This window comes from Balaenoptera ricei, chromosome 1 (assembly GCF_028023285.1).
Source record: "Balaenoptera ricei isolate mBalRic1 chromosome 1, mBalRic1.hap2, whole genome shotgun sequence".
NCBI lineage: Eukaryota > Metazoa > Chordata > Mammalia > Artiodactyla > Balaenopteridae > Balaenoptera > Balaenoptera ricei.
In genome coordinates, this window is record NC_082639.1 from 32,594,708 (window position 1) to 32,612,624 (window position 17,917).

Genomic DNA, 17,917 nt, shown 5'->3' on the forward strand with positions numbered 1-17,917 from the left:
TAGTATTTATGTATATTTGCTGTACAGAGATGTAAGAACTTTGAAAAGAAAAATGACACCAAGGATAAGAAACTACTCTTTATTTTAAACAACTTCATAAAATTATTTTCACACGTCCCCACTTCTTGCCTTTCATCCTCTTAGTTGAAAAGTCTTGAGAGAGGTGAAAGAAGAATCACAGAGGGTAAACTTTGCAGCACTAACAAAGTGCTTCCCTCAAGTATAGCTACCCATTTCCGCAAACTGGCATTCTGCAGAACAATCTTCCAAAAAGTGTTGCTTGGTTTTCATGGGATAAGGGATTGGGCGTTAAGACGTCCATGCTCAAATAGCGTGGGAAACGGTAGATTACAGTTAGTTTTCTTTACTGTAACAGAAATTCTCAGAGTCCTTAATATTCTAAGGTGGGTTGATCTTCAAGAGAAGAAAAGGGATATGGAATACTCCCTAAGCTTTTTGAGCACTCTTTTTTTCACAGAACACATCAGAAGCAGTTTGAAGTGTGCGGTAATCTCAAATTTTTGAGATGGAAGTTAGAAAGCCTGATCTCTTTGCATTTTTCCTCCCATTCTTTGCTAATGCCAGCAATAGAGTGACTCTAGAATCCACACCACTAGTCATATTTAGAAAGGGCAGGTTCTTCAAGGATGGAATGGAAAGAACCAACTACCTCCTCCTATTTTTCTTTAAACCTCCCCCGCCCCATCTAAGTTAAGCAATATGTACACTTGCTCCCTTAAGCAAGCCAATTGTGTGCTATTTCCCTCCTTTTGTGACAGAGCAACAAATTCATCACTACCTGAGGAGACAAAAAAAAGTGCTACCAAGGCAAGATGGTGGCCTGCCCAAATTTGTCTAATAATAGCTAAGACACCACAGAAAGCAACACACTGAAAGAGAGGAGGACAGCCTCAAGAAATTATGTGGACACATCATCCAAGCAATACTTCTCCAAGCACTGGTCAAATCTCCACCAGCACAACTGAGAAAGCATTTATGTGAATACCTTAGGCCTGGGTACTGGCCTCTTGGTTTGAGATGTGGCTAGATTTTCCTGAGAAAGGCATCTGCCTTAGACTCTATCTCATTGGTTTAGTTTGTTTAGTCTCTTCCAGGCCTGGGCACAGTTCTGCCACTGACCTGCAGCAAACTCCTGATTCCTGAAACAGTCTGACCACATCAAAGGGTTGTAAAACAATCTCCATGGTTATTAGCTAATTAAACTTGCATTCAACACCATATGCTGATAGGATGAGGCAAAGGATAAGATTCCTATCTTGGATCTTTCCAAGCAGGGCATGTTAGACGGTGACAAGAGAAGGATTAGTTTCTAGCTGGATCTGAGCTCAGGCTTGGGCATGGAGGGAACTGGTTTGGAAGTGTGAGGGGTTCCCTGAGCTCTGGTGCAAACTACAAGGGTTTCACTCAAGGAAGGGTATGATGTGGGCATAAAACCATGCTTCAGACAGTTGAAGATGGTCCCCTTCGAGAGCCAGGAACACCAGCTGTCCTGCGTTGTCCATTGCCTTTAGCCCCAGGCGGTCCTGCAGAGAGAAAGGCCATAATTAATCAAGAGGCTTAATGAAAAGCTTCACAGTGAAATCGTAAAGAAAGTTAACTTGAGATATATTCTCAAAATGCAGTCTTTTCTCTTTTGAGTATTAAAATTTAGGTGTATTGTTGAAAATGCCAAAAAGGATACTTGCCTCTAGTTTTTTTCCTAAGCATTAAAAATGTATGTGCAATTGAGGTTATTCTATACAGTTTTATATTCTGCTTTCTGAAGTTTCCCAAAGCTTCTGGAGGACCACCTATGAGTGGGCAAGCCATGGACAAAACTGCCTCAAAATGTCAAGTTAAGTGGGACTGAACCAAAGACAGGAGAACATTAGCTAGATAACTTACAACAGATCCAACCCTTAGATAACAAAACTCAGACACTTTCATATCCTGCAGCTGAACATGTCATGACCCACAGCTGGGGTGCTGAAGAACAAGTATGGGTGGGAAGATGAGCAGTTATGATGGTGCCAGAATGTTGCTTCTGCTGTAGCTACCATCAGTTTGAGTTTCATGACAAGTTCTTAGTTGTAATATCCAAAACTCTTAACAGATCCTAGCTTCCTTGTCCTTTTACCTCACCCAAGATGGGGCACCAGATGCAGGAGAAAAGCCAAGAGATGACAACTGGCCTCTGAAATTACTTGGAGGAATCTGAATAGAAAGAAGGCAAGTGGTTCAGATGTAACACTTCTGCATTTTGGGGAGAGTATCTCCCAAGATAAAAGCCTTAGAGTACGGAAGGCCTCAGAACTGGAGGTGGTGAAATGCTGCCACCTCTGCTTGAGAAACAGGACCTACTGCTGAACAAAATTCACAGCTCTGTTCCTATCAGTCTCCTGCAGGAGTTCCCCGTGTCAGTGCCTGATTTAAAAACAGGACTTGCGCATCTATTGTTTTAAAGTAAGGATTAGTTTGGAAGTGTGTTTCTGTCACGCGTGGGGGCTTCTTGGATTTGTAGTGGACTACGCCTCAGCAAAGGAAGCCGGTTCTAAACCTTGTTATCAGAAGGAAGGAGTCAGAGATGATGTGTCCCTTGTACATGCCTGAAAACATATGCCGTACAGGTCCTTCAACCTTCAGGATGTAGGCTTCGGTAAACCAATGCCTGATAAGCTAGTGCAACAATCAACAGCCTAACAAGCCTCGCCCACATCAGACACAAGTCAGACGCCTCAAGCACCTGCTGTGCTGGGGTGTACAAGACAAGGTCTGTCACCAAAGCACCTAGCAGCTTCCGGAAGCAGGAGCTGAAAAGGACTGCGCCTCTCTTCCCCAGTTACCTGTGTGTACAGGGTGCTCTCCTGTAAGGGAATGGTTTCCTTGGCTTGGCCGCTTCTGTAAAATCCAAACCACTGCAGGAGAGAAGGAAGAAATGAGGTCAGATCAGACACATGGCGCGTACTGCCAAACTGGTTTAAGACTGGCTAGTAGCTAAGACTACCAACAAACTGAACACCCTAACACTGCAGCAAGGAGGGAAAACAGCGTGTCTCGAGTCATCTCTTCTTAAGGGTGGGTCCTGAGGTATGAGTTAATCATTCCAAAGAGCTTTCCAACTCCCCAGAATTGCTGCTTCCTACAATTATTGAGCACCTACTCTGTGAAAATCCTTGTGCTGAAGTCTAAACATTCAAAGATGAGTATGTATACAGCCCCTGTTTTCAAGAAGCTCTAGTCCAATGCACAGAAACAACTAATTGTTCAGCATGGGGGTCAGGAAACTTCCATAAAGACCAGATACAAAATATTTTAGGCTTTAAGGGCCACGTGGTTGCAGCTACTAAATGCTGCCATTGTAATGCAAAAGCTGCCACAGGCAATGTTTCTGAAATGAATATGGCTGCATTCTAATGAAACTTTATTTATAGACATTGACATTTGAATTTCACATAATTTTCACATCATCAAATATTCTTTTGACTTTTTTCTACCATTTACAAATATAAAAACCATTTTTAGTTTGTGGGCCATACAAATGCATGTGGCAGGCTGGATTTGGCCCACAGGTGTAGTTTGCTAGTCTCTGGTGCTCTGACACAATGTGATGAATGCTGATAGAACAGAGGCTGATGATTCTTTAAAAGAGGGAGCAAAGGCAATTCCCTGGCGGTGCAGTGGTTAGGACTCTGCGCTTCCACTGCAGGGGGTGTGGGTTCGATCCCTAGTCTGAGAACTAAGATCACGCATGCTGTGCGGCGCGACCAAAAACAAAGCAGGTGGGGGCTTCCCTGGTGGTGCAGTGGTTGAGAATCTGCCTGCCAATGCAGGGGACACGGGTTCAAGCCCTGGTCTGGGAAGGTCCCACATGCCGCAGAGCAACTAGGCCCGTGAGCCACAACTACTGAGCCTGTGTGTCTGGAGTCTGTGCTCTGCAACAAGAGAGGCCGCGATAATGAGAGGCCCGCGCACTGCGATGAAGAGTGGCCCCCACTTGCCACAACTAGAGAAAGCCCTCGCACAGAAACGAAGACCCAACACAGCCATAAATAAATAAAAAAATAAACCCAAAAAGTTAAAAAAATTAAAAAAAAAAAAACAAAGCAGGTGGGTGGTAGCAAATTCTGCTTGGAAGAGTGGTGGCATCCTGGATGGAGGAAGTGACACTTGAGATTGGCCTTGACAGCTGAATAGGAACTTGTCAGGCGGAGAAGCCCACAGAAGGGCGTTTTAGAGACTGAAAAGCATGAACAAAGGAACAAAGACACACAAAAGAAAAAGCACATGCCAGGCCCGGGTCGTTTCAAGTAGTACAGTATGGCTTGATCAGAGAGGATATGAAGTGGTCATGAAGCTAAGATTAGGTTGGAAAGACAGGTCGAAGCCAGGTCAAGGCAGACCTTGAATGTGAACCTCAGGAATTTATAGACTTTGGACTCATAGTTCCGAACCTTTTTTGGATCACGGATCTCTGAAAATCTGATAAAAATTATAGACCCTTCCTCAGAGGATGCAACTACAGTTGACCCTTGAACAACATGGGTTTGAACTGCTCCGGTCCACTTATAAGTGGATTTTTTTTCCAATACTGTGGATGCTGAGGGCCAACTATAAGTTATATGTAGATTTTTGACTGTGCGAAGGGTCAGCATCCCTAATCCCCACGTTTTTCAAGGGTCAACTAAGTTTGCACACAATTTTGGGCGGTTGGGGGGCTACAACCCTCAGTGTCCCGTTTATAGACCTCAGAACCCCTGCTCTACACAAAGGTGGGTGAAAGGGACTGACAGTTTTTCCCAGCAGGCAGCTCATTTCATTTGTTTGTTTCTTGTCTTTTTTTAGTTCAGCTGCACTCAGTCTTTGTTTTGGCGCGCGGGATCTTCATTGCGGGCTTCTCTCTAGTTGCGGTGTGCAGGTTTCTCTAGTTGTGGCATGTGGGCTCCAGGGCGCATGGGCTCAGTAGTTGCGGTATGCGGGTTTAGTTGCCCTGTGGCATTTGGGATCTTAGTTCCCCGACCAGGGATCAAACCCACGTCCCTTGCATTGCAAGGCGGATTCTTAACCACTGGACCACCAGGGAAGTCATGCAGCTGTGTTTTAATGCCATTTACTCTGATGGTCTCCTGGCATGTTGTGGCCTAAGCAGCATCTCACCTCAGAATCCACGGGGTCCACAATGGAATCATTGAGGAATTTCACCATCACAAACTTCTTCAAGGCCATCAGGTTTTTCTTGTATGACTCATTGACACCCTGGAGAAAAGGCGAACAGTAAGCACCTCAGGGACACCACCATCAGGTTATAGCTGGGGAATTAAAACCTTTCAGTGCTCTGGTCTCCCTGACCCTGGATCACCATGTTTCTTCTCCATGGTATGGGCTGCCTTCCTTCCCAGAATATACCAGGTACAGCCTTTTCTTACCATCGTATCTGACTGACAATGCTCCCACCAACCATGGCATACTGGTGCCACCATGAATCCGTCACTGCACTCCAAAGGCCTCCATCACATAGGTTAAAGGCTTCTAGCCAGAGAAAACCAAGGCAAAATAAGAAACTACAAACTCTGAGTGGTTCTGCTATACTATTCTATTCCCACCGCCCCCCTTCAAATTCTGTTCTTGTTTGCTTTAAACCTCCAGATAAGCCCAATATAAATTGAGCCATTTAGTTTACCAGAACCTCCCAAAGCATGCTCAACTTTGGGACACACTCAGTCCCCTCTGCAGTCTCTCTTCTAATTACTCTTCTGAGAAAATATGACCCAAAAAGGATCCACTAGAAAGGCTTCCCTCAGTAAGGCAGCAGCTGAAGTTCCATGTAAGCCAGCCAGCACCTACTGAGCTCACCCTGCTGCTTCAACACTAGGAAAGAGGAAGAACCTACAGGAAGAAAGCCACATAAATTTCAGCCTCCCTAAAAGGAACGGAATCTCATAAGCACCGCCTCCCTAAAAACAGAACTTCTTGTTTCCTGGATTCTGCCTAGGGTATTATGAATAAACGGTCACTGCTAATCTGTTTATAATGCCCTAAACAGGAAAATGAATGCACATCTACGGTAGCCTGGGTTGGGTGCTTACTCTCTCCTGATTAATATCTGCCAAGAAGATGCTGTGGTTGCGGTATATGTCCTCCTTTATGGGGTCGTGCCAGTATTCTGCTTGCACCAGGCTGTGGGAGAAAAAGAAAGAAAGGTGACCAAGCTGCACTTCGGTCAGCACTCCCGGGGCATGCCCCTGTGCACAGGCCACCAAGAGACTTCAAAGGGACAAAGGACCAGAGTCTTCTGTTCCCTCTGCCTGATCCCTTTTTCCTTAGCATCTCCTATGCTCCCTCTCGTCGTTGAGATCCCAGCTTAAATATCTTTTCTTCAAAGACTGTTCTGTCCAAAGTAGGCACCTCCTCCATTACTGTCCATGGCTGCACCCTGTTTCTTTCTGCCACGGGCTTAGCACTGTTATCTAGTGCATCTGTTTACTTGGAGACCCCCTTTCCCCAAGTAAACAGAGTATGTTACCCTAAATGTCTTATTTACAAGAGCATGTTACCCTAATTGTCTTATTCTCCACTGTATCTGCAAGACTTACAATGGGGCCTGGCAAACAGTAATAGTTCAGTACTTGATTAAATTATGAACAAAATATTTTAAGTGCAACTAAAACTTAGAGACAACACAACCACCGCAATACTTATAAATAAAGGAAAGAGAAAGCTAAAGTTGAATAAATATTTTCAACACAGCACCACTAGTGGTACCAGCCCAACGCTGCCTACTCACTATGAGCTGAGCACTGCACTGATGGCTTCACACTCCATTGGTCTAATCCTCACAGCAACCCTGCAGGAAGGCACCATTAGCCTCATGCTGGAGGTGAGGAGAAGCAGGCTCAAGGACATCCAAGGCCACACAGCTGGACAGTGTAGCACTGAGCCTCTCCAACAACCCCCTAGAGAGAGAATATGGAAGGCCATGTCTCTTCTTTTTACATGTCTGAAGATGTCTTTATTTTCCCTTCACATTTGATTGCTACTTCCAGGTTCAATAGAGAATTCTACGTTGGAAATCATTTTTTCTCAGAAGACAAAGGTACTGCACCACTGCCTTCTAGCTAGTAGTTTTGCTGTCAGAGAGTCAGTCGGCGGCCTCACTGGGGTCTGCTCTTTACCCACAGTGTTCTGACACTTCACGGGAATATACCTGGATGTGGGTCTTTTTTCACCCCTGACTACTTGGTGAGTCCTTTTGATCTGGAAACTCATGTCCCATAGTTCTGAGAAGTGTTCTCATATTACTTCTTTGATAATTCCAATCCACTCTTTCCTCTGTTCTCTTTTCGAAACTCCAATCAGGCAGGTATTGAACTTCTTGAATGGCTTCTCTAATTTACCTGTTTCCCCCTTTTTTCTACCTCATTGAGATTTTGTTCTAATTTCCAAGAAATTTCCTCAACTTTATATTCCCATACCGCTAACACATTTTTGTTTTGGTTATCTTATTTTTAACTTCCAGGATCTCTTTCTCTCTGATGATTGGTTTTATTTGCATTCTCTTCTAGCGTCATGGATGATCTCTTATCTCTGAAGATAATAATACAGGCTTTTTTTTTTTTTTTTTTTTTAAGGTTTTCTTCAGCTCCTTGAATTGCCATCTGTTTCTTCCAAGTTCCTTTTTACTTTTTGTTTGTTTTGGTCTTTCATTTTGGAAGCTTTCCCCAGATGTCTGACTGGGGATCCTTGGCTCACTGTTCATATTTAAAGAAGCTGACTGAAAGTTCTTCACGCAAGAACAGAGCTTATCTACTGGTGGCTTGACTACGTGGTAGTCAGGAGGAGTCCTTACTTGTTGAAGGATTCCAAAACATGAACCTGTAGGTCTTTTGTCTGGGACCAATCAGTTTTTTCAGAGAGGGATCTGTCAAACTTCTGCCTAGCAGGTAATAAGCCTGGCTGCTATCATTCTAGGAGCAGAATGGGACAGAGTGGGTTTTCAATATGGTGTCTTGCCACTGTCAGGTGCTTGTTATCTCGAAATCTGGTACTACTTTTTTTTTTAATTAATTTTTTTTTTTTTTTTGGCCACGTGACACGGCATGCGGGGTCTTAGTTCTCCGACCAGGGATCAAACCCATGCCCCCTGCAGTGGAAGCATGGAGTCCTAACCACTGGACCGCCAGGGAAGTCCCCTGGTACTTCTTTAGTCAAACTGCTCCAGAAAATAAATTTGGCTTCTCTTGTCAGGGTGGGGGAGGAGCAGTCACTTGGACGTGCATTTCAGGGAACTAAGGAGTTTGATCATTGTTTATATAGATTTTCAACAAAAAGTCCCATGCACTTACTCTACCTTCCAAGGCATCTTAGGCATCTAATTCCTGAGTCTTTCTGGGACTGTAAAAAGTGAAGCTGGTTCCTTCTTGTCAGTGTATCCCTCCACAGACATAAAGGTTTCAGAATTTTCTGCTCTGCTAAAACAGTTATCACTCATTAATTTGCTTTCTGTCTTTCAAAAGAAATGTTGACGTATTTTATTATCTCTTCTCTCCTCTCCTGTTCTCTTTGCCCTTGTGGGTTTATCACTTTTTCTTCTTTTGCTACCAGTTTATTAACGGTTAAGAAGGAAGTGAAGATAAACACATCCATGTACCACTTTTAATCAGTACTTAGGTGTCACTGTCCCCCCACCCCCCAGCTGACTGCTCCTCTACAGTGAATAATAATTCCAATTGTGTTTGGTTCACCAAAGAAGGAAACACAAAGAAAGAAAAGGGTGGATTCTTTCTGAGGCATCTGGGCAATAGTTAGAAGAATAAAGAGTAAAGAATAAAGAACAATGTAGTTTAAACAGATCATACATACCCATGAGAACAGAGAATATTTGGACATAAATAACCAAGCTGTGACTAGTCAAACCAGGGAAGGGGTAAAGCTTAGCAGTGGTTTGAGTTGCCTGAATGGGTAGGAGGTGGAGATATAAAGTCTCTTAGTTTCCTTCACTGACCATCAGGTGGCACTGTTGACCCAAGACAGCTTTGTGGCTACCCGTGTAGCCAGCCAATGGGTAGGAAAGGAAAAGAGAGGTAGCTGCAGGTCTCTTCTACAGGCCAATCATTCACAAGGCTGTACCTTGGACAGGCCTTCAAGGAAGTGTTGTATTGAAGAGCTGCTATCAAACAAGAATCATACACTTGGAAGACCCACAGGATAGATACCAAAACCATACTAGTTGATCCCAAATCTCAGTTATCACCCAGAATACTCCAGACCTACTGAATTCAAATTTCTAGGGATGGAGCCCTGGAATTCATTGTTAATGAATTTCCCAGGGGGTCTGATGTATAATTTAAGTTTGGAAACAACTGAAGGAGAACACACCCTGAAAGTGATTTTGCATATTGTTAAATACCCAAACACAGGTAGCTAAGAACACTGACGTAGGAGGCTAACCCCTCACTGCTGACAACAGAAAGAATCTGTCCTCCAAATATTAACATCAATTCCTTGGGTTTACTACTTTCTAAAGGCTTTTTTGTTTTTTGTTTTACAGATGAAAATGTATTGTTGTGGGGACTTCCCTAGTGGTCCAGCAGTTAAGACTCTGCACTTCCACTGCTGGGGACCAGGGTTCAATCCCTGGTTGGGGAACTAAGATCCCACATGCCTCGTGGCATGGCCAAAAAGTAAAAAAAAAAAAAATATTGTTGTAATTACATTCTTCTTTCATAGAAAAATGTCTTCCCTTCCTTTAAATTAATATTAGAGCAGTTTTAGGTTTACAATAAAATGAAGCAGGTAGTATAGACATATTTACAATAAATATCTCATTTGAAAATCACTAGCAACTACTCCTAGAATCACGGTTAGCATGAAAGTCAGCATGATATTTTCATTAGTGACAGTTCTGTATCCTTTTCAGCTAACCATACATACCGTTCTTGTATAGCTTTGTTGTAAGCTCCAGCATTCAGTGTTTTTCTGATCAAGTCACAGATGTGAGAGCTCTCTCCTGGGCACCGAGGGAGTCCAAAAACACCTATAGTAGTAGAAGACAAACATCCATGCCTTCAGTAGTCATGTATTGAATACCTACTATGTGCAGGGCATTGCAAGAAACAAAAACCAGAACTAGACCCTGATCTTGTTCATTTATTCCTCAAGAAAATAATGTTTTGAGAATTAATACTATAACCAGCTTCCTCCTGGTGTTCCCACACTCTTTTCTGCCTCAGGACCTTTGCATCTGCTTCTCTCTGGAGTATGTACTTCTCTTACTGCTTCAATGGCTGGCCTCATTCACATCTCTTGGGTCTTGGTTTAGAGAAGTCATATCTGAGTGCCCTAACTCAAGCAGTGCCCAACCCCAGTTCCTTCCCCTCCCCCAATTATACTTGCATCCTCATCATCCTCATTAATAACATTTTGGGGGTTACCAGACATACCAGTTCTAAGCATATATTGGCAATAATTAATTTAATCCTCACAACCACCCTGTAGAGTAGAAATCATTTGTACCATATTACAGATAGGAAACTTTTTTTTCTTTTTTTAAGGAAGCTTTCAAACAGAGAGGTTAGATACCTTGTCCAAGGTTAGACAGTAAGTGATGGAGCCAGGATATGAACACAGGCAGTTTGGCTCCAGAGCCCACACCTTTCACCAATACAACCACCATTCTTCCTATTATCCTATTTTTTTTCTTTATCATAGTTACCACTATCTGTATTTATTTTATTTGTTTACCTATTTCATGTCTATTCTCACCCCCACTAGAATGGAAGTTTCATGAAGGCAGAAACCTTGTCTGTCTTGTTTCTAGGTTTCTAGGTTTTTAATAAATATTTGTAGAATCAATGAATGAATGATAAAGCTGTTCCTACCAACTTGCATTTAAATAATACGTGTACTTTAAAAAAGTATTTTCCTACTTGTTATTTCATTTCATCCTCTGAAAAATTCCCACAAGATGGGCAGGGTCTTATTTTAGTTTCCCTCATCTGTGAAACGGACCTACGATACCAAATTACTTGCCCATCAGTAACCGTTAATTGGGTAAGGCCAGTTTCCTGATTATAAGGAGAATCCGTCTGTCCCTACACCCTACCAGCTAACAGCTATATCCATCAGAACAGAGATAACGTTCTATCCCAAAGACACATCTTCCCCCAAAAGTAAATAATTCTGTCTAAATAGCAAACCTGTTGTTTTTTGAAAGATTTAATCTCTACTGTTAATTATAAAATTAACAAAAAGCCTAGACACTATTCTTTGCCTAAGTCTAAATTCAGTAGGACATCACCCATGTCAGAAAACAGGAAAGGTTGTTGGGGGACTTCCCTGGTGGCACGGTGGTTAAGAATCCGCCTGCCAGCGCAGGGGACACGGGTTCGAGCCCTGGTCCGGGAGGATCCCACGTGCCGTGGAGCAACTAAGCCCGTGCGCCACAACTACTGAGCCTGCGCTCTAGAGCCTGTGAGCCACAACTACTGAGCCCACACGCCACAACTACTGAGACCGCATGCCACAACTACTGAAGCCCACGTGCCTAGAGCCCGTGCTCCGCAACAAGAGAAGCCACAGCAATGAGAAGCCCGCGCATTGCAACAAAGAGTAGCCCCACTCGCCGCAACTAGAGAAAGCCCGCACACAGCAACGAAGACCCAATGCAGCCAAAAACAAACAAATAAATAAATAATTTTTTTAAAGAAAAAAAAAGGAAAGGTTGTTGGACTTTCCTAACTCCTAAACCACCACCTGCTACGTGGCTGCAAACATCTCACCTCCATGAAATCATGTCAATTAAATTAGAGAGAAGTAGGTGGTAACCTAATGATTCACCTGTGTTCCAGGCCTCTGGAATCCTATTTCGTCATCTCTCCTGGCTAATTTGTTATAAATTAGAAAAACAGGATTTTTGCAAGGATGGCTGACTTCTTGTACAAATAGAGCTGCTAGAATTTCTTAGGCAAAGGGGACAAAGTTACCTTGATGTTGTCCCCCAACTGATATGAGATTGATCATAGGAGGTGATGGGCATCTCTGAACCACTGCCCTCCTGGAGAAAAAAAAGGATTATCAGTTCCAACTGTCAGATGGAAATGTATCATCAACAATTAACTTCCCAGATTAAGCTACTTAATCCTCTGTGGCTCCCCAAAGTCACAAAGTTTCAGGACTTTCCTCTGATACCGCCAAACAAATCTTCACTCCTTCACAGAAAATAAACTAAGCTTCATAGAACTTCTTCCATGGGGATATTTTAGAAGAGTTTCCCTTCCAAAATAGGTGAAGATTCCAAAAGAACTGAATGGGTAGATCTATCTGAATCAAAGGAAAAAAAAATCAGTTCCATGTAAGTGATATAACAAAAAGGGACTTACAGAAATTGGCCTCCCTGGGAGAATCCCATAGCATTGTAGCCTTGCTGCAATTTAGGATCCTTAGCAAGAATCTGACACACCGTTGTTACTTGGGAGTTGACATTCAAAAAGAAGCTGTTCTCCACATCCTAAAAGAAGAGCCATGAGAAGTGAAAGGATGGGGCTGAAAACTCTCACTGGCACCTTCTCTAAGAGCAAACTTGTTTAGGTTGGTACCCTCACAGAAGCCACTCAAGAACTAAAGTATCATGTATGATCTGCTGCTAAAAATACAAGGTTAAGCATCTTAATAGTATATTCTATGAAATCAGTCAGCAAACCTTCAAAGGAACAGAGCCGTGAGGGGCCTCACCTCTACCAGGGTCTTCCCAATCTCTAAAGACAAGACGTAAATTCCAGGTATTTTCTTCTCGACCATTTTTTTAATAGCGCCCATGCTTAAGGGATTACAACAGCTGTCTCCTAGACAACAAAGGCAATCGTGGAAACTCATGAGTAAAAAAAACATTATTTTTTTTAAAAAACTTCTGTGCTTTAAAGGCATTAATGAAAATGTGAAAAGACAACATACAGAATGGGAGAAAATATTTGCAAAACATATACTTGATAAGGGTTTAATGTCTGGAATATACAAAGAACTCTACAACTCCACAACAAGAAGACAATCTAATTGAAATGGGAAAAGGATATGAACAGACATCTCTCCAAAGAAGATATACAAATGGCCAACAAGCACATGAAAATATGTTCAACATCAGTGGTCATTAAGGAAATGCAAATCAAAATCACAATGAGATACCACTGCACAACTACTAGGATGGCTTTAATTTTTTTAAAAATTAATTCATTTAAAAATGGAAAATAACAAGTGTTGGCAAAGATAGGGAGAAATAGGAACCCTTTACATTGCTGGTGGAAATGTAACATGGTGCAGCCACCATGAAAACAATTTGATGGTTCCTCAAAAATTTAAACATACAATGACCATATGACACATCAATTTCACTTCTGGATACATACCCAAGAGAAGTGAAAATGTATGTCCCTACAGAGGTTTGTAGAACAATATTTAAAGCAGCATTATTTGTAATAGCTAAAAGGTGGAAAACACCCAAATGTCCATCAATGGATGACTGGATAAACAATTGTGGTACATATATACAATAAAATATTATTCCACCATAAAAAGGAACAAAGTATTGACACATGCTACAATGTGGATGAACCTCGAAAACATTATTGTAAGTGAAATAAGCCAGAGACAAAAGGTAACATATTGTATAATTCCTTTTATATGATACATCCAGAATAGGCAAATCCATTGAAACAGAAAGCAGACTGAACATTTCCTGGGGATGATGGGAAGTGGGGGCTGAAGAGTGATTCCTTAATGGGTACAGGTATTTTCTGGGGTGATGAAAAAGTTTTGAAACTAGAGAGAAGTGGTGATTGCACAACGTGAATACACTAAATGTCACTGAATTGTATACTTTAACATGGTTAATTGTATGTTATATGAATTTCACCTCAGCAACAACAAAAAGAGAGAACAACATTTTTTGCTCAGCTCATGTTTATCAGGTAATAACAAACTTCAAAAGCCCACACAATAAAATGGGGACACCAAATTCACAACTGAAAATAAGCAGGGGTGCAGATTCCCTTATCATCTAGAACATTTGGGGTTAATAGACTCAAAAGCACTTTGGAATCTGATTTCTCTTCAGGGCCAGGACTACAGTAAGACAAGTAAAGTGACTAGGACACAAAATTTAAGGAGGTGCTAACTCTTGCCTTCATGTAAGTGCTGGCCTTGAACTTACATTTTACTTTTTTTTTTCCTGTTTCAAGGAACCAGAACTAAGAATAGGAAGCAAAGTGGCCACTGAGTGGGAGAACTGGGCTGAGATCATTTTCCATTTTGAACTTAATCATCCCATTTTCAACCTGAGAATAAGCTTAAGAATTTGTTTTTAAAGAAGGAAAAGACCCCAAGCATCTTTGATTTCTTGCACTGAACTATAATCGTGGGTTACTTAACTGCCTCCCATACAGAGTGACTGTGCTCTGGGAGGGCACGGAGCTCCCCTGTTCTCCTTTAACTCCACTGTAGTAGCCCCAGGCCCTGGCACAGAGCCTTGAAAGAACTGTCTCTATTTATTGACTCTAATTCCTCTCTGAACGTTTTTCTTTAAGCCATTTCAAAAAGGCTCTCACTCTCACCACTCCCCTAAAAGTGCTTTTGTCAAGGTCATTAGTGATCCTCGTATTCCTAAATCCAATAACCAATTCTCAGCCCTCATCTTATTTGACCTGTCATCAACATCTCACAGTTTTTTACTCCCTTCCTTTTAAAACATTTTCATGTGGCTTCCAGGACTCTGCCCTCTCCTGACTCTACTGCCTCCCTAGTCATTCCATCACTGTCTCCTTTGCTAATTCCTCCCCATCTCCTCAACCTCCAAATGCTGGGACCGCCTCAGGTCTCAGTCTTTAGACCTCTTCCCTCCTCTGTGTACACTCACTCCCTAGGTGATCTCTCCCAGTTCCATGGCTTTCAATACCAGCCATATGCCAAAGGCTCCCAACTTTAATCTCCAGCCTGTATCTGTCTTGGACTCCACATTCCAAATGCCTCTACATCTCCTGGATATGTAACAAATATCTCAAGAGTCCCAAAAGCAGACTCTTGGTTTTCATCCCAAATTTGCTCACCCTACAGGCTTCCCCATTTTGGTAAAATGACAACATCATCCTTCTCACTGTCCAGACCAAAACCCGTGGAATCATCCTTGACTCCTTTCTCATCCCACATCTAACCTGTTAGCAAATCCCATTGGTTCCATCTTCAAACTATATCCAAACTTTGACCACTTCTCAACATCTCCTCTATTACTAAACTGTTTCAAGCCACCATCACCTCTTGTTTAGATTACTGCAAAAGCTTCCTAAGTTTTCTCCTTGCAAAGGTCCACGACCCCCTACAATCTATTCTCCATATAGCAACTAGAGTGCTTTTAAAGTGCAAATCAGATCATGTCACTCATCTGCTCAAAACCCACAAGAACTTCCCATCTCATTCTAGCCAAAGTTCCTACAGTAGCCTTAGTAGGCCCAACAACATCAGCAGGCCACCCCCATCCCCCTCCCATCCCTGAACTAAACACCTATTTTCTTCTTGCTCACTAAACACCTATTTTCTTCCAGCTACAATGACCTGAATGCTGTTCCTTGAACATACCAGCATACCTGACATACTTCTGCCTCATGGCCTTTGCATTTGCTGTTCCTTCCACCAGATATTCACAAAGCATCTTCCCTCATCGACTTCAGGTCTTTGCTCAGGTGTCACTTTCTCAGTGAATCCTTTCCTGACCTTGCTCTATAAAACTGCAAGCCCCCACTTGCAGTCTCTATCCCCCTCTCTGCTTTATTTTTCTCCATTGCACGTATCACCATTTGACGTATTATATTACATTATATTATTATATTATATTATAGTCTGTCTCTCCCACTGGAAAGTTCTAAAAGAGCAAAAAATTTAGTCTATTTCGTTCACTGCTGTATCCTCAGCATCCAGTAGGTATTCAATAACTATGTGTCAAATGTATAAATGAACTACTGGTGCCTAACAAATCTCTTCAATGTGTGAATGAACAAAAGGATGGATGCGCCGGTCATGCAGCCACAGCCCAGCCTTCCCCGAGCAAGTGTCTGATGCTGCACCCTGACGCCACTGCCATGGGGATTAAACCAGGACACCACGTAAAACCCTACCGCAGTGCACAGCCCTCTGTGAGCGCTCACCAAAAGATAGCTCCTTCCGCATCTCCCTTTCCAATGCAGAGTAACCCCCAAATCCTAAACCGTGGGGACAGCCGGGTGCTGTGTGACCACGGTCCTCGCCCACCACACTTGCACTTTGCAGACGCGAACACCGGTTGGGAGAGGGAAAGAGTCGCCAAAACCTTTTGACTCTCTTCGCCTCCTTCCTTCACTTACCCATCCCATGCCAGATCACCAGAGGCAGCGGGGCCGGCGGGTCAAGATGCCCCAGTGCCAGGGAAGCGCAGGACGCCGGCAGGAAAGCGAGAGCCAAGAGCCACAAGGAGCTGGACGACGCCATCTTGACTCAATCACATGACCGCCCTCCCCTCTCCCGGGTCTGGCGCGGGAGGGGCTGGGCCGCATCCTCCACAGCTCCGCATGGGCAGCTGCGCGGACGGGTGTCTGTCCTGGAGTGTTACCCTAGCGAACAGACCGCCAGCAGGAATCAAATGCAAGCCAACATTTATTCAGCGCTTCCTACGCATCAAACACTATTCTAAGCGCTTTACATCTGGTATCTGATTTAATCCTCGTAACAACGCCGAATACACTTCTCCCCATTTTATGGGTCAGGACACTGAGGCACTGAGCATTTGGGTTAGGAACCAAGTTCACAGAGAGTAAATTGGCGGATCCAAAGTCTTTGCTCTTAACCTCTGCATTGCACTGCCTTTGGAAGAAAAGTACTTTGTGGAAGGAAGAAAAGAAGGAAGGACTCAGCTCTCTATCAGAAATTGAAGGGGAGGGATAATTTCCAGGGCTAATCATGGCAGTGTGGTATGCTCTATCATGAAGGAAAGATAGGACTTCAACAGGCAAAGATGAAATGCGGGAGAAGGACTGTTATGAGCTAAGGTAGACAGGAAAGCTACCTGTTTTTTAGAAATGGTAGAGCTTCCAGACTGACAAGAGCATCTGATGGATGCAAGAGTGATGGAAAAGGCCACTGCCACTTCCTGGTCTAATCTTAGAGCTGGGTTATTGCAGGAAACTCTCATCCACCATTTTACCCTTTTTCATTTGCCTCCAGATTCATGATCTCAATCCACTTTCACCATTTTAGTTCTCTGCTCAGAAATTTTTTTTTCAGAAAAACATTGAAATTGTTTAAATGGAGAATACGTTAAGTGAATTAAAGTGTATCCACTACACAATGGAATGTTGTGAAGCAGATTTTATAAAGGATAAGGTAAATTTGTATATAGTGACACGAAAAATGTTTTCGATATATTGTAAAGGAAGAGCTAGTAACTGTATTTTTGTAAGAAGTACATGTGTTGTGGTGATGGTTGTACCGCTCTATAGTTACCAAAAATCATTGGGTTGTATATGTGAAATCGGTGAATTTTTATGGTATGTAAAACCTACATTAAAACAGCTGTTTTTTAATCTATATATTCACGTGTTTCTAGTGATTTTGACTGAAAGGCCTAAGAACTGACAGCAAAAAGAAAGAAAATAAATATACAAAAAGATCAGGGAACTGTTAAGAGTGATATTCTTGGAGCTGTATTATGTTGACTGAAAAAAAATGCACAACATGAGAGTTGTGAGTTAAGTTTTATTTGGGGCAAAGTGAGCCCTGTAGCCCCGGATGCAGCCTCTCAGATAGCTCTGAGGAACTGCTCCGAAGAGGTAAGGGAGAGGTCAGTATATATGTGATTTAGGTGAAGGGGGATGCATGCAGTCAAACACACATTTTGGCAGAGGGTTGC

The 17,917-nt window shown here is 42.7% G+C and overlaps 1 protein-coding gene across 1 annotated transcript; it reads right to left on the reverse strand.

The window, feature by feature from the left end:
* Positions 1-65: 65 nt before the first annotated feature.
* PPT1 (palmitoyl-protein thioesterase 1) lies at positions 66-16,515 on the reverse strand. Its single transcript, XM_059897309.1, has 9 exons — positions 16,377-16,515; positions 12,727-12,836; positions 12,375-12,502; positions 11,979-12,049; positions 9,928-10,030; positions 6,084-6,174; positions 5,155-5,253; positions 2,844-2,915; positions 66-1,544 (listed from the first exon to the last, which is right to left on the reverse strand). The coding sequence occupies exons 1-9, from the start codon at positions 16,498-16,500 to the stop codon at positions 1,422-1,424; spliced, it is 921 nt and encodes a 306-aa protein (XP_059753292.1). The 5' UTR covers positions 16,501-16,515; the 3' UTR covers positions 66-1,421.
* Positions 16,516-17,917: the final 1,402 nt, after the last annotated feature.

What these genes read in the sequence shown, in the direction of transcription:
- PPT1 (XM_059897309.1), bottom strand. Translation starts at nt 16,500, where the DNA reads ATGGCGTCGTCCAGCTCCTTGTGGCTCTTGGCTCTCGCTTTCCTGCCG. An exon ending in TTGGGAAGACCCTGGTAGAG is followed by an intron (nt 12,503 to 12,726) that starts GTGAGGCCCCTC and finishes CTCTTCTTTTAG; the next exon opens with GATGTGGAGAACAGCTTCTT. An exon ending in AACAAAGCTATACAAGAACG is followed by an intron (nt 6,175 to 9,927) that starts GTATGTATGGTT and finishes TTTCTCCCACAG; the next exon opens with CCTGGTGCAAGCAGAATACT.